The sequence below is a fragment of the Chrysochloris asiatica genome, unplaced genomic scaffold, assembly GCF_000296735.1.
Source record: "Chrysochloris asiatica unplaced genomic scaffold, ChrAsi1.0 scaffold00026, whole genome shotgun sequence".
Classification (NCBI taxonomy): Eukaryota; Metazoa; Chordata; class Mammalia; order Afrosoricida; family Chrysochloridae; genus Chrysochloris; species Chrysochloris asiatica.
In genome coordinates, this window is record NW_006408544.1 from 3,188,308 (window position 1) to 3,202,875 (window position 14,568).

At 42.3% G+C, this 14,568-nt stretch overlaps 1 protein-coding gene across 1 annotated transcript in view; it reads left to right on the forward strand.

Annotated features, from left to right (window-relative positions):
- Positions 1 to 14,171, forward strand: part of MPL (myeloproliferative leukemia virus oncogene) — a 21,616-nt gene extending 7,445 nt beyond the window's left edge. The window contains exons 7-12 of the mRNA XM_006839658.1: positions 284 to 465; positions 628 to 770; positions 10,301 to 10,460; positions 10,669 to 10,765; positions 13,632 to 13,719; positions 13,917 to 14,171. Coding sequence (XP_006839721.1) covers positions 284 to 465; positions 628 to 770; positions 10,301 to 10,460; positions 10,669 to 10,765; positions 13,632 to 13,719; positions 13,917 to 14,171 — 925 coding nt within the window. The remainder of the gene's footprint in view (positions 1 to 283; positions 466 to 627; positions 771 to 10,300; positions 10,461 to 10,668; positions 10,766 to 13,631; positions 13,720 to 13,916) is intronic.
- Positions 14,172 to 14,568: the final 397 nt, after the last annotated feature.

Below are 14,568 nucleotides of genomic sequence, written 5' to 3' on the forward strand. Positions count from 1 at the left end.
TTTGAACAGTCAATCTTGCAGTTAGCAGTCCAGTGCTTATCCTATAGCCCATGCAATTTTCATATATCATGCTAGCTCTTGCCTCAGGGGGAAGAAGCTAAAACAGACTTCAGAAGACAAAATAGCATGACATGAAGATAGAGGGAAAGGCTTAGAGACTCATCCAAAGGCAGAGTGGATTAATTAATCCACGAAGACTACATAATGCCTGTAGGATAGGGGATTATCAGGATTAGGCTCTGGGCAGACCTGATTCAATGACTCTAATGGCAATCTTTCCTAGGGGTCCCACCTGGGAAAAGTGCGAAGAGGAGAAAACAAATCCAGGATTGCAGCCTCCCCTGATCTCCCGCTGCAACTTCAAGTCACAAAATGGCAGTGTTATTCATATCCGTGTGGAGGTGACCACAGCCCAGGGTGCTGTTCACAGCTATCTGGGCTCCCCTTTCTGGATCCACCAGGCTGGTAAGAAATTTCTTGCCCATTCTTCTCACATCGTTCTCACCTCTAACAAATCTGCCCCTGTTACCAGAATCCCCAACTCTGACATTTCTGACGCATGGCCCTGGTGGCATGATACCTCATGCACAGAAGGGCTTAGGTCAGTTCCTGCTGATGTCCCTGTAGTGCTCATCCCCACCCCAAACTTCCAGTGGAAGGAGGTCTCCAGTGGGCAACTGGAATTGGAGTGGCAGCACTCATCACCCTGGGCAGCCCAAGAGACCTGCTATCAGCTCCGATACACTGGAGAAAGTCATCAGGACTGGAAGGTATGGTCATGTGTCAAATGCTGCCAGGTCTTTCTACACAGAATATTTCTGAGTAGCACCATGGTGGTAATCAGGAGGGAAGGTATCCATGTGTGGTCTTGAATGTTTATCCGATTTAAGTGATACCTTGATCTCTCTTTGGCAGCTGACACTACTGGCTACTCCCACTTAATACTTTGACTGCCCTTTTCCTTTGAGACACCAGTCTCTCCTGATTTTCTTTTTGCCTCTCTGACTGCTTTCTCATTCTCCTTTTCTGGCTCCTCCTTTTCTACATTGCTTTAATATGGGGAAGGAGAATCATAGTCAAAATCAATGGCTGATTCCTGTGAGGCAGACGTCAGACATGCCTCCACCCTTCAACTGTCTTTGTCCTCTTCTGACACCAACTATTCGTCCCACAGCAATGTCTGCTTTCTATCTGGGTTCGATAGTCCTCTGCAATGCTAAACAGAACTCATAAACAATACTCATGATTATGAGGTATATTAAGGAAGTGAACAGAATACAATTCAGGATCAGAAACACCTCAGGATGCAGCAGTTTCCCAGTCAGGAGTACCTAATCTGTGCATACTGCAGCATGCCTCAGTGTCTCAGCCATGCAGAACCTTGGTCTCTGCCCTGCTTGGGCAAGTTTTACAACGCTCCTTTAGCCTGTCTGTAAATGCAAAGCTGTTTGAACTGCAAGGTCGGTGGCTCAAGCTCACCAGCTGCTCCTCAGAAACCCTATACAGGGTGGCTATGGGTCAGAACCGACTCAACGACACTTCACAACAACCCAATCATTTAGAGTTCAGCATTTTGGCTGAACCTCTACCAAGGCAGTTTTGTTTGTCCATCGGGCAGTCCCGATACACTTTCAATATTCTTTGCCAACACCATAATTCAAATGCATCAATTACTTCTATGGTCTTCCTCACTCGTTGTCCAACTTTCACATGCCTATGTTGTTTGTTGTTGTTGTTAAGTGCCGTCGAGTTGGTTCCAACTCATAGCAACCCCGTATAGGGTTTTCAATGAGCAGCTGGTGAGTTTGAACTGCCAGTCTTGCAGTCCAGTGCTGAAGGATAACTTCAGTGTCACATGCTATGACCCAAATGGCTTGGGTCAGGCTAACTTTACTCCTCAAAGTGACATCTTTGCTCTTTAACACTTTAAAGAGGTCTTTTGCAGCTGATTTTCCCAATGCAAAACGTCCTTTGAGCTCTTGACTCCTGCTTCTATGAACACTGTGGATCCATCCAAGTACAGTAAAATTCAATCTTTTTTACAACTTTAATCTTTTTTCCATTTATCATTATTTTATTTATTGGTCCAGTTGTAAAGATCAATATTTTTTTTACAATGACTATAGTCTTTGATCTTCATCACTATTTCAAGTCCTTTTTGCTTCCAGCAAGCAAGGTTGTATCATTAGCAAATCACAGGTTGTTTATGAGTCTTCCACATTCTTCTTCATATGATCCAGTTTCTCAGATTATCTGTGCAGCATACAGATTGAATAAGAATGTGAAAGGATACAACAGTGACACACACTTTTGCTGATTTTTAAACCACTCAGTGTACTGTTGTTCTAGCTCAACAACTGTCACACTTGTTCTATATACAGGTTCTGCATGAGCACTGATAATATTCTAGAATATCCATGCTTCTCAATGTTATCCATAGTTTGTTAGGATCCACACAGTCAAATGCTTTTGTGTAGTCAATAAAGCACAAGTAAATCTCTCTCACTGTGGGATAAAGCACTGGACCACAAGGTTAGTTTGAACCACAAGGCTGGCAGTTCAAACTCACCAGATGTTCCTTGGAAGCCCTATAGAGGATTGCTGTGAGTCAGAAACAACTCAACAGCACTTAACAAGAAATATCTTTCTGGTACTATGCTTTTTCCCAAGGTCTATCTGACAGCGACAATCATGTCCCTCATTCCACATCTTCTTCTGAATCCAGCTTGGATTTCTACCAGCTCCTGTCAATGTAATGCTGCAACCAATTTTTAATTAATTATCTTCAGCAAAATTTTATTTGCATGTGATGCTAATGATTTCTGTATCCATTGGATCACCTTTCTTTGGAATAGGCACAAACGTGGTGGTGGTGTTGTGCTGTGGAGTCGGTTCCGACTCATAGCGATCCTGTACAGGGTTTCTGAGGCTGTAAATCTTTACAGGAGCAGAAAGCCTCATCTGTCTCCCGTGGAACAGCTGGTAGTTTCGAACTGCTGACCTTGCGGTTCGCAGCCCAATTCGTAACCACTACGCTACCAAGGCACAAATATAGAGCTCTTCTAATTTGTTGACTAGGTAGCTGTCTTCCAAATTTCTTTGTATAAACAAGTGAGAGCCTCTAATGCTGCACCAGCTTGTTGAAACATTTCCATTTGTATTCCATCCATTTCTGGAGCTTTGTTTTTTACTAGTGCTTTCAGTAACACTTAGATTTCTTCCTTCAATAGCATTGGTTTTTAATCATATGCTACTTCTTTGACTAATTCTTTTTTCTTTTTTTTTTTGGAGGGGTAGGGAAGTAGATAGGAGCTCTAGTAGTGTAGTGGTTACAAGTCAAGTTGCTAACCTCAACATCAGCAGTTCAAAACTACCAGCTGTTCTGCGGGAGAAAGATGAGGCTCTCTGCATCCATAAAGATTTACAGCCTCAGAAGCCCTATGCGGGGTCACTATGAGTCAGAACTGATTCCATGGCATGCCTCCACCACCACCACAAGGAGGGTAAAACTAAGTAGTGAGAGTTACTGTTGGAACTATGGCTAGACCTTCGTTAGGCCTAGAACTTCCTTTATTGTTAGCGTTATGGTTAGGACTAGGGTTAGTGTTAAGGGTAGGGTGGGGTATGGCTAGGAGTAAGACTTGATCTAGTTTATAGAATTACAATTAGGTTTGTTTTTTATTTATCTATTTTTTCTTGAAATCTATTTCCTCTTCATTTGGAAGTTCTGTAACTGGATTATTATTCCCTTGTTTATTTTATGTGGTTTTTGTTTGTTTGTTTGTTTCACAACTATATCTCTAGTTCTCTCTTTTAAGTTTTATTGGTCTTATTGGCATACTTCTATTTCTGGATTGAGTATATGTGATATTGTCATGTATGTTGGTCTCAGGTTGTTGTCTGCTGTCGTTGGTTCTCTGTCCAAAGACCTCCCTTCAATATTTTTTGTAAGGTGGGCCTTGTTTTTACAAATTCTTTTAATTTGTTTGTCTAAAAATAACCTAATTTTTCTGTCTTATTTGATAGACAGTTTTGTTGTTTTGTTGACTCTATGATTCTTGATTGGCAATTTTTTTCTTCCAGAGTTTTATGTATGCCGTTCTTCTTGCCTGTGTGGTTTCTGCTGAGAAATCAGTTTAGTCGATATAGTTCTTCTTTGTAGGTAACTTTTCATTTTTTCTGAGCTGCTCTTAGGATTCTTCACGGCTTTGAGAAGTTTTATTATAATATGTCTTGGTGCTTATCTTTTAGGGTCTATCTTACTTGGACTTTGTTCAACTTCTTGAATGGCCAGCTTCTCATTTTTCATGATATTAGGGAAATTTTCAATAAGACAATATTCTCTATGTTTGTTTGTTTGTCTTTTCCTATTCTGGAATTCCTATCACACATAAGTTATTCCTCTTGATAATGTTCCATGTAAATATTAGGTTTTCTTTGGATGTTTGTTTGTCCTTTTTTCTGTTGGTTCCTTTAGCAGATGCTATTGAGAGATTTTTTTCAAGCTCAGTAATTCAGCTTTTCATTGTTTCAATCCTGTTTGTCCTTTCAGTGTATTACCTATTTCTGAAGTCTTAGTGTTAACCTTTGGGTTTTTCTAATTGGTGATTCTGTATGATTCCTTTTCTTTTTTTTTTTTTTAATTGTTTTGTCAATTTGTTTCCTGATTTTTTTCTATAGTTTTGTCTGTTTTCCTTGATTTCATCTGTAGTTTTCTTGATCTTTCTTTTAATCTGTTGAAGTTGCCTAATTAACATTCTTTTAAATTCCTTGTTAGGTGGTTCTGATACCATTTCTGGTGTTATATTTTCTGACTCTGTATTTTGGTCACTTGAGGCACTCTCTCTTGTTTCTTTGAGTAAGCTGAAATTGTTGGTTTTCTCTGAGACATTATAGTCTCATATTTATATTTAGTTGATAATGGTATATTGGTGTATTCTCAGGCACACCACCTATCTCCTGGTGGATGTGATAGAGACTGAAAGTGCGAACAGTTAGTTTTCTGTTCAATATTTGTGTAGCATAGTTCAGGGTGTGTTCACGTGCTACCAGAAGCAGAGGCTGTATGACACGCACCCAACCACAAGCAGAGCAGAAGCTATATGGGGTACCATTGGTTCCTGGATTAGCAAGGGCAGGAACTGACTACACCCCATCTACCAGGAAGGCATGGAAACAAGGAGGGACTGTACCTCATTGTTGCCAACCTCCAGCTGCATTCTGTGCTTAAAGAAAGCTGTTTCAATAGCCATTTGCAAAAGCTCAAGATGGATGCATTGCTCTGTGTCAACCCATTGTCTGTCAAGTTTCTTCTCTCTCACTGCTACTGTTCAGCTTCTTCTTCCAGGTGGCACTCAATCCACTCCTCTATCCTATCCTTTGATGCTCAGGACTCCAGGCTGGCTCACCATCTGTATCTGGCTTACACAGTCTCGCATGTCTTTGTTGCAAATGGTAGACTAAGTGTATCTGCTTACTCTGCCATCTTGCCTTGGACTCCTTAACCAATTCTTTTTGGTACAGTGACTATATAACCCTTCCATATTCTTTTGATGCTTCCTGCATCATCCAACATTTTGCCTTTGTTGTTGTTCTTGTTAAGTACCATTGAATCAGTTCCAACTCATGGTGAGTTTCCAAGGAGATGGTGGGTTTGAACCACAAACTTTGTGGTTAACAGTGCAGTGCTTATCCTACACACCACACCAGAACTCCATTTTGCCCCTTGTTGTTTTTTCTAAGTGTCCATTTCAACTCACTTGTGCCTAAGATGTCAGTCTATATGTGTTCCATTTAATTTTTTATGAGTTTCAATTTTCCTAGATTCATACTTTGTACATTTCATGTTCCAGCTATTAATGGGTGTTTGCAGTTGTTTCTTCCCACTTGGAGTTGTATCCCATCAGCAAATGAAAAGTGGAATTCATCAAAAATGAAATGAATAAGTTAATATTCAAATAGTCACTATACATACTGACTTCATTGGATTAAATATACAGGAACCAAATTGACTACTTATGTGGGAAGAGACAATACAGAAGGTCAATTTCAACAGCCATAACAAGGGCAGGGGCCGACTGTTGAACAGACCATCAATTGATCGTATGCAAATTCAGGCTGAAGTTGAAGAAAATTTTATAACTCCACAAGAGCCAAAATATGGCCTTGAGTATATCCCACTTGAGTTTAGACACCATCTCAAGAACAGATTTGAGGCATAAAACACTAATGAATGAAGACCAGAGGAATTGTGGGATAGCATCATACATGAAGAAAGCAAAAGGTCATTAAAACGACAGGAAAGAAACAATCACAATGGATGTCAGGAAACTTTAAAACTTGCTCTTGAATGTAGAGAAGCTAAAGCAACTGGAAGAAAAGAGGAAGTAAACAAACTGAATAGAAAATTTCAAAGGTCATCTCAAGAAGTCAAAATTAAATATTACAATGAAATGTGCAAACACCCAGAGTTAGAAAATTAAAAGGGATGAACACACTTAACAGTGCTCAAGCTGAAAGAATGAAGAAAAATTTCAAGCCTCAACTTGCAATATTGAAGAATTCTAGAGGCAAAATACTGAATGGAACAGGAAGTATCAAAAGACGATGGCAGGTATACGCAGAGTCACTGTATCAAAAAGAATTGGTTGGTGATCAACCATTCAAGAGGTAACATATGATCAAGAAATGATAGTATTGAAGGAAGTCCAAGCTGTACTAAAGGCAGTGGCAAGAAACAAGACTCCAGAAACTGACGATCTAGACGTTGAAATGTTTCAACAAACTAACGTAGTGCTTGTCTATGCTAAGAAATTTGGAAGACAGTTACCTGCCCAATTAACTGGAAGAGATCCATATTTGTTGTACTCATTCCAAAGAGAGGTTACCCAATAGAATGTGAAAATCATCAAACAATATCATTGATATCTCATATAAGTAAAACTTTGCTAAAAATAATTCAAAAATAGTTGCAGCATTACACTGACAGGTGCCAGAAATTCAAGTCAAATTTATAAGAGGACATGGAATGAAGGATATCATTGTTGACATCAGATGGATCTTGACAGAAAGCAGGGAATACCAGAAAAATGCTTACTCTATTTACTATGCAAAGACACTCAACTGAATGGATCATAACAAACTTGATAACATTGCAAAGAATGGGTATTCCATAACACTTAATTGTGTTCATGAAGAACCTGTACATAGACCAAGAGACAGTAATTAGAACAGATCAAGGGGACACTGGATGTTTTAAAATCAGGAAAGGGATGCATCAGGATTGTATCCCTTCACCATAACTACATGTTGTTGTAGTTGTTGTTAAGTGTTGTCGAGTTGGTTCCATACTACAGTCAAATTATCTAAATTTTTGAAGTCTCAGTTTCCTCTTGGTGAATTGAGCATAAAGCTATCTACTTTAAAGAATTATAGTAAAATCAAATATATTAGTACCTAGCATTCTGCCTGGAGTCCTATTGTAGCACTGTAGGATAAGCATTGGACTGCTAACCAAAGGGTTGCTAGTTCAAACCAGCCAGCTGCTCCTGGGAAACTCTATACAGGGTCGCTATGAGTTGGAACTGACTAGACAGCACTTAACAAAAACAACAAACATTCTGGCTGACATAGAATGTTGCTGCTAAGTGCCAGTTCTGACACAGAGCGACCCTGTATATAATTTTTGAAGAACAGCTGACATTCTGGCTGACATAGAATGTTGCTGCTAAGTGCCAGTTCTGACACAGAGCGACCCTGTATATAATTTTTTCAAGAACAGCTGATGGGTTTGAAGCATCGACCGACCTTGTGGTTGGCAGTATAATGCTTACCCTACAGTGCCACACGAGGACTCCAGCTGACCTACAGAAGTTGCTTAATATGGACCAGTTCAATATTACTTTAATTCTCGACTTCTGTTCTCATTTGCCACATACAAGCATAAATACAACTTCTTACCAGATGGTTGTTGTTGTTGTTGTTAAGTGATGTCAAGTTGATTCCGACTCATAGCAACCCTGTATGGGGTTTTTGAAGAGCAGATGGTGAGTTTGAACTGCCGAACTTGCAGTTAGCAGCCCAGTGCTTATCCTATAGCACCACACCAGGACTCCAGAGAGCTCTACCTAAAAGTCCCCTAGGCATTTCAAATTTAATATATCCCAAACTGAACTCATCTTTTCCTACAAGCTTATTTTTTTATTGATATAAATAAGTGTATAATCAATTCATGTGTACACATGGTGCTGTAGGATCAGCACTGGACTGTGAACCACAAGGTGGGCAGTTCAAACCCACCAGCTGCTTCTCGGAAACCCTGTACAGGATTGCTATGAGTCAGAACCGACTCAACGGCATTTAACAACAATAACAATGCATAACATCGCGGGTTATGAATTGGGCTGCTACCTGCAAAGTCAGCAGTTTGAATCTATCAGTTACTACTGCAGGAAAAAGAGGAGACTTTTCACTCCCATAAAGACTTCCAACCTCGGAAACCCTATACAGAGTCGCTATCAGTTGGAACCAACTCAACAACACACAACCACCCCCACCAGATTATATCCATGTAATCACTACACAAATCAAGATACAGATTCTTCCCAGAACCTCATAGGTTTCCTCATGTCCCAAGAGTCATCACTTTCAAAAGGTAACCACAAGTCTGAAATCTACTATCATTGATTAATTTCAACTAATACTGAATTTTATTTCAATAGAACCATACACCATTTCTTCTCCAAACTTACTTCTTCTCTGTTCCCTATCGCCGATAATGGTATGACCATTTATCCAGTTACTCAAGTCTGGAATCATCCTTGACTCTTCTTCCTTTTCCTTTATCCTTTCCTCCTACTTATCAGCAAGTAAGTTAAGTTTTTGTACTAATATTCTTCAAATCCTTACTATCATTGTTTTGGCCTCATCATTCACCATTCAGCCTGGTCTTAGCACACTAAACTGCCCACTGTAACTCCCAACCAAGCAACTCAAGCTGCACTAGATGCTCACTTCTTTTTACTCCCATGATGCCTTGCTTATAGTTTATTCTAATTAATTGTTGCAGTTATTTACTTGCTTGACTATTTCCCTCATTAAAACATGTGAAAGACCCTGTTTCATTTACCTTTTTCTCAATGCGTAGTCCAATGTTTGGTATATTATATGCAGTTCCTATTTGCTAGATGATTAAGTTAATAAACCACATCTCCCTGCTTCTATGTACAATGTTTGCCCCCTCTGCTTGGAATGTGTCTTTGTGCCATCAACATCTAGCATATTTCTAGCATTCTCTGATGAAGGAGAATTATTAGTTGCATCATCTACTGGCTCTGAGTACTTGAAGTTCTGGTGGAAGAATCTCTGCATCTCTCGATCAAAGTGTATCTGCAGCAGGATCTCTGTTGAGGATATACTACAGGAATGTGTTTCAGGATGAGTAAGTAGTTCTTGTGAAGATGAAGTTTGTGTGTCAGGGTGTGTATCCTGGTGTGTTTCTGTTAAACACGTTTCTCGCAGATTGGGAGTGTTTTGGCAGGGTGAGGTCCCTGTTTCTGCTGTATGTAGGTTTTCTGTTCAGTGAAGGTCTTGGTGCTGATGTTAGGTTCCTTTGAGTCAATTCCAACTCATACTATGTACAACAGGATGATACAGTGCCTGGTTGTGTGCCATCCTCACAATTGTTGCTACGTTTGAGACCATTGTTGCAGTTACTGTGTCAAGCCATCTTGTTGAGACTCTTTTCTTTGGGGCTGACCCTTTACCAAGCTTGGTGTCCTTTTCCAGGGACTGGGCCCTCCTGATAACATGCAAAAAGTATGCGAGACAAAGTCTCGCCATCCTTTCTTCCAAGGTGAATTCTAGCCATTCTTCCAAGACAGATTTGCTCCTTGGTACCTGGCAGTCCCTGGGACCTTCAATACCATCATTCAAAGACATCGGTTCTTCTTCAGTTTTTCTATTCATTGTCCAGATTTCACATGTATATGAGACGACTGAAAATACTACAACTTGGGTCAGGCATACCTTACTTCTCAAAGTGATATCTTTTCTCTTGAACAATTTAATTTAAAGAGGTCTTTTGTAGCAGATTTACCTAATGCAATCTGCTTAAGCAGACTTCTTGACAGTTGCTTCTATGGTGTTGTTTGTGGATCCAAATAAAATGAAATCCTAAACAACTTCTCTTTATAAAAAATCCCAGTAAGCCTGGAGGTTCTAAGGGTTAAGATTTGGGTCAAACAGACACCTGACTCTCGAGGCCTCCTACCTGTATCTCATAGGCTTCACCTCTGCACAGGTCCTGGAATCACCTCTTGGAGCCCAGGGAGAAACCTTGGAACTACGTCCACGATCTCGCTACAGGTTACAGTTGCGCGCCAGGCTCAATGGCCCCACATACCAAGGCCCATGGAGTGCCTGGTCAGATCCTGCAAGGGTGGAGACTGCCTCTGACACGGGTGAGGACAGGTCTACAAAGCAGGTCTACGACTGAGCAGTGAGGTGCTCCCCCAACGCCAAGAGGGACAGGCTCTGACCCAACTAGTCTGCATCGTGCTGTGTCCCTGGTGTCCAGGGGTGATGAGGGGTGGGGCCAGGGCAGGCCCTGGGCTGGGGGGTGCCCTCAGGTTGGGGTTGGCCAAGGTCTGACCATTTTTTGCCCCTTAGCCTGGATCTCATTGGTGACCGCTCTGCTCCTGGTGCTGGGCCTCAGCACCCTCCTGGGTCTCCTCCTGCTGAGGTGGCAGTTCCCCGCACACTACAGGTACTGCCCCAACCTGAGTTAACTGGGAGATAGGGCCATGGTTCAGACAGGCCTGGAGGCCTTTGCACACACACCTCAGTCAGTCTGTGACACCCACATAGCCACCCACCTGCACCTTGGCCTCAGCCCCTTCCTGCACTCCGCACTGGCTCCTTGCATTTAGCATGCCTGGTGTGGCACCGTAGGTTAGTTAATGTGCTAGACTACAAGGTTGGTTTGAACCGCAAGGTCGGTGGGTCAAGCTCGCCAGCCACTACTCAGAAACCCTATACAGGGTCGCTATGGGTCACAACTGACTCAACAGCACTTCACAACAACAACAGCTCTCCTGGGAAGGAGCTGTAATAGCTAGTGGTTATGAGTTGGGCTGCTAACTTCAAGGTCAGCAGTTCTAAACTACCAGTCGTTCCACAAGATAAAGATGAGGCTTTCTGCTCCAGTAAAGATTTACAACCTCAGAAACCCTTTGCAGGGTCTCTATTAGTTGGAGCCGACTCTACTGTACACCACACCACCACCACTATACTGGATACCTCTAACCTCCTCTTGGCTCCTCATCTCAGTAATGGGGCCACTGTCCATCCTTCATCCAGGCCAAAACACTCATGTGCCTCCTTCACCCTCACCCAGTCAGCTTTGATCCTAAAGCTTACTCAAACACTGGCTCCTTTTTAAGCCTTAGCTCAGATCCTCTTCATTTCTCATCCGACTCAATGAAACAGCAGCTTTCCAGCTTAGCAGACTGCCTCAATCCTCTTCTACCTAGAATCCAGGCTCACCCAGGAATCTATCACTCCCCTGCTTAAATCCCTTGCATAGCTCCCCAGGATAGAGTCCAGATTCTCTCAAACAACAAGTGAGGCTCTGTAAACTCCAGCCCCTGCCAGCATCTCCACTCCTTCCCACCCTTGTGTATCAGACTTGTCACATTGTTGGTGAGTCCCTCCATAAGTAAGGCAATTTTGCTTCTTAGTGCCTTGGTGTACACAAAATGTCCTCTCTGCCTGGAATACCCTCCCTAGATAATGAAGGGCTGTATGTACTGTAGCGTAAGTACTGGACTGCTAGCCACAAAGTTGGTGGTTCAAACCCACCAACCACTTCTCAAAAACCTTGTGCAGGGTCAGAACCAACTCAACGCCACTTAACAGCAACAACAGCATTAATGCTTAAATAGTCTTTCTTCATCAGCTTTTAAGAAACCTTTCCTGGTGCTCCCCATTAACCACTTTCTTTGTGCACCTACATAAATTTTATTTGCATTACCAGTAGCATTTTCCTGCACTTACTTCTTTAGGTCTTCCCTGTTACACCTTACTTGGTCATCTCTACATCTTAGCATTTGCTTGCCAAATAACAGATCTTTAAAGAAATGCAATTAATGAATGAGTCTTTCATGTGGGAAGGCTAAGGGCTGAGGAGAAATTCACTAGAGCTTATAAACATGAAATGTAGAACCATCTCATCTCAGTCCTTCAATTGCTAACATCTATTGATGCTTGAAGACTCAGCTCAGAAGGCAACTAGTCTTTGATAACCCTAGACTAGGGCCTCACACAATGTTTTGGAGTCCTGATGTGGCACTGCAGGGTAAGCATTAGACTGCTAACTGCAAGGTCAGCAGTTCAAACCCACTAGCTGCTCCTTGGAAACCTTGTACAGGGTTGCTACAAGTGGAAACCAACTACTGCACAACACTTAGCAACAACAAGGCTAGAATAAGTACCCTTCTTCTGGTCTCCCATCTCCCTTTGAACATGACTCTCTGAAATTTTAATCAGCCTACATACATGAGAACTTTGGAATATAGCCTTTTGTCAATAGGCAACAACAGCTAAAAAAAATTGGGGGAGAAGATGAAAGGGAAGTCCTTCTACTCAGTTTACCAGTCAATTAAGTCTATCCTCTTGTTCTTGGAAAGGTACAAGTAAGGTCACAAAAAAGACCTGAAATTTTCTTCAACTAAAGTCCCTCCATGTAGAAATATAAGGCTAGAAGGTTGAAGATTCCCTCAATATACCTGAATCTATACTCTTCTGATAGACCAGCCCTCCCAAGAAATTAATAATGAGCCCCACTCGTTCCTTTAATTCATTCATTCAACTTATTGATTGAGTACCTATTATGGGCCAGACTTTGATCTACACCCTAGAGATACAGCAATGAACAGATAGACCAAGTCTTTGCTCTGAGAACCTTCCATTCTAGTGGGGAGAAACAAACAAAAGCAAATATATGTAATAATTTGTTATTGTTAAGTGCCACCAAGTTGTCAAGTCAGTTCCAATCCATAGTGACCCTGTATAGAGTATCAGAGGCTGTAAAGCCTTGCAGGAGCAGAAAGCCTCATCTTTCTGGTGGGCTCAAACCACCAATCTTGTGGTTCACAATCCATTGCTTATCATATAGTGCCACCGTACTCCCATATGTAAAATAAATATATAATAAATCAAGTGCTATGAAGAAAACAGAGCGGGGCAAATAGGTAAGGGAGTTATGAAAAAGAGGAGTGATACTTTTTAGACAGAGTAGCCAGGTAAAGCCTCTCTCTCAAGATGACACTTGTGCAGAGACCTGAATGTAAAGTAAGAGAATGAATGGATTGGTCCAGGCAGAGAGAAGAGAAAGTGCAAAAGCCTTGATACCAAATGTTTGAGGAACCCCCACATCACCCTTTTACGACCTCCCACCACTGTCTCCCATTCCGCACCAAAGGTTTTCTTTCCATGTGTTCTTAATCCTTACTTTAGTGCCTAGGCTGTGCTTTTACCTCTTCGAGACTTCCCTCACTGCCTCCACTGTGCCCTCCTCATCTCTCCCAATTCACTCCCCACGAATGAGTCTTCTTCCCTTTTTCCTTCCCAAGGAGCCTGAGGCATGCCTTGTGGCCCTCACTTCCAGACCTGCACCGGGTACTAGGCCAGTACCTTAGGGAGACTGCAGCCCTGAGTCCAGTGAGTGCACATTCCTCCCTACCCGCCTCTGCCCACCAGCTTTGCCCTGCCCCCATGACACAACTTTTCCAAGGGTCTTATCCACCAGGATGCCACCCCAAGGCCTACCCACAGCCAACTCCTCCTTCCCACAACCCCCAACCCCCTGTCCCACAGGACCCACTCTGATACAGACCCTTTCTTCCCATTTCTTCTAGCCCAAGGTTGAAGTCTCAGATGCTTATGAAGAAGTGGAACCCAGCCTCCTGGAAATTCTACCAAAGTCTTTGGAGAGGACTCCCTTGCCCCTATGTCCCTCCCAGGCTCAGATGGACTACCGAGGGCTGCAGCCTTCTTGTCTGGGACCCATGCCCCTGCCTGTATCCCCACCCATGGCTGAATCAGGGACCTGCTGTACCACCCACATTGCTAACCATTCCTACTTACCACTTAGCTGTTGGCAGCAGCCCTGAAGGTAGTCCTCATCCCCAGTGCCCTGGACAGATCCAAACCCTCCCGACCTCTGTGAACGGCCCCACTCCATCCCCAAACACAAGCACCTCAGACTTCACCTCCATCCCTTCACAACACTGATCTTACTGTATTGCTGCTGACACAGAACCCTCTCTTCACAGGCAAGTTTCATCTAACTGAGCCTCTCTAACTTTTAACTTTTATCTTTTTCTCTCTCCTTTTTAATACCAAGTTCCTTGAACAGAAGGAACTTTTCTCCCCGCTCTTCATTCACTCTTCAAACCACTTCAATTAATTCCCCTACCACCACCTTGCTAAGGAAGGTCAGCAGTTTGAAACTACCAGCTGTTCCGCAGGAGAAAGATAAAGCGTTCTGCTCCTGTAAAGATTTACAGC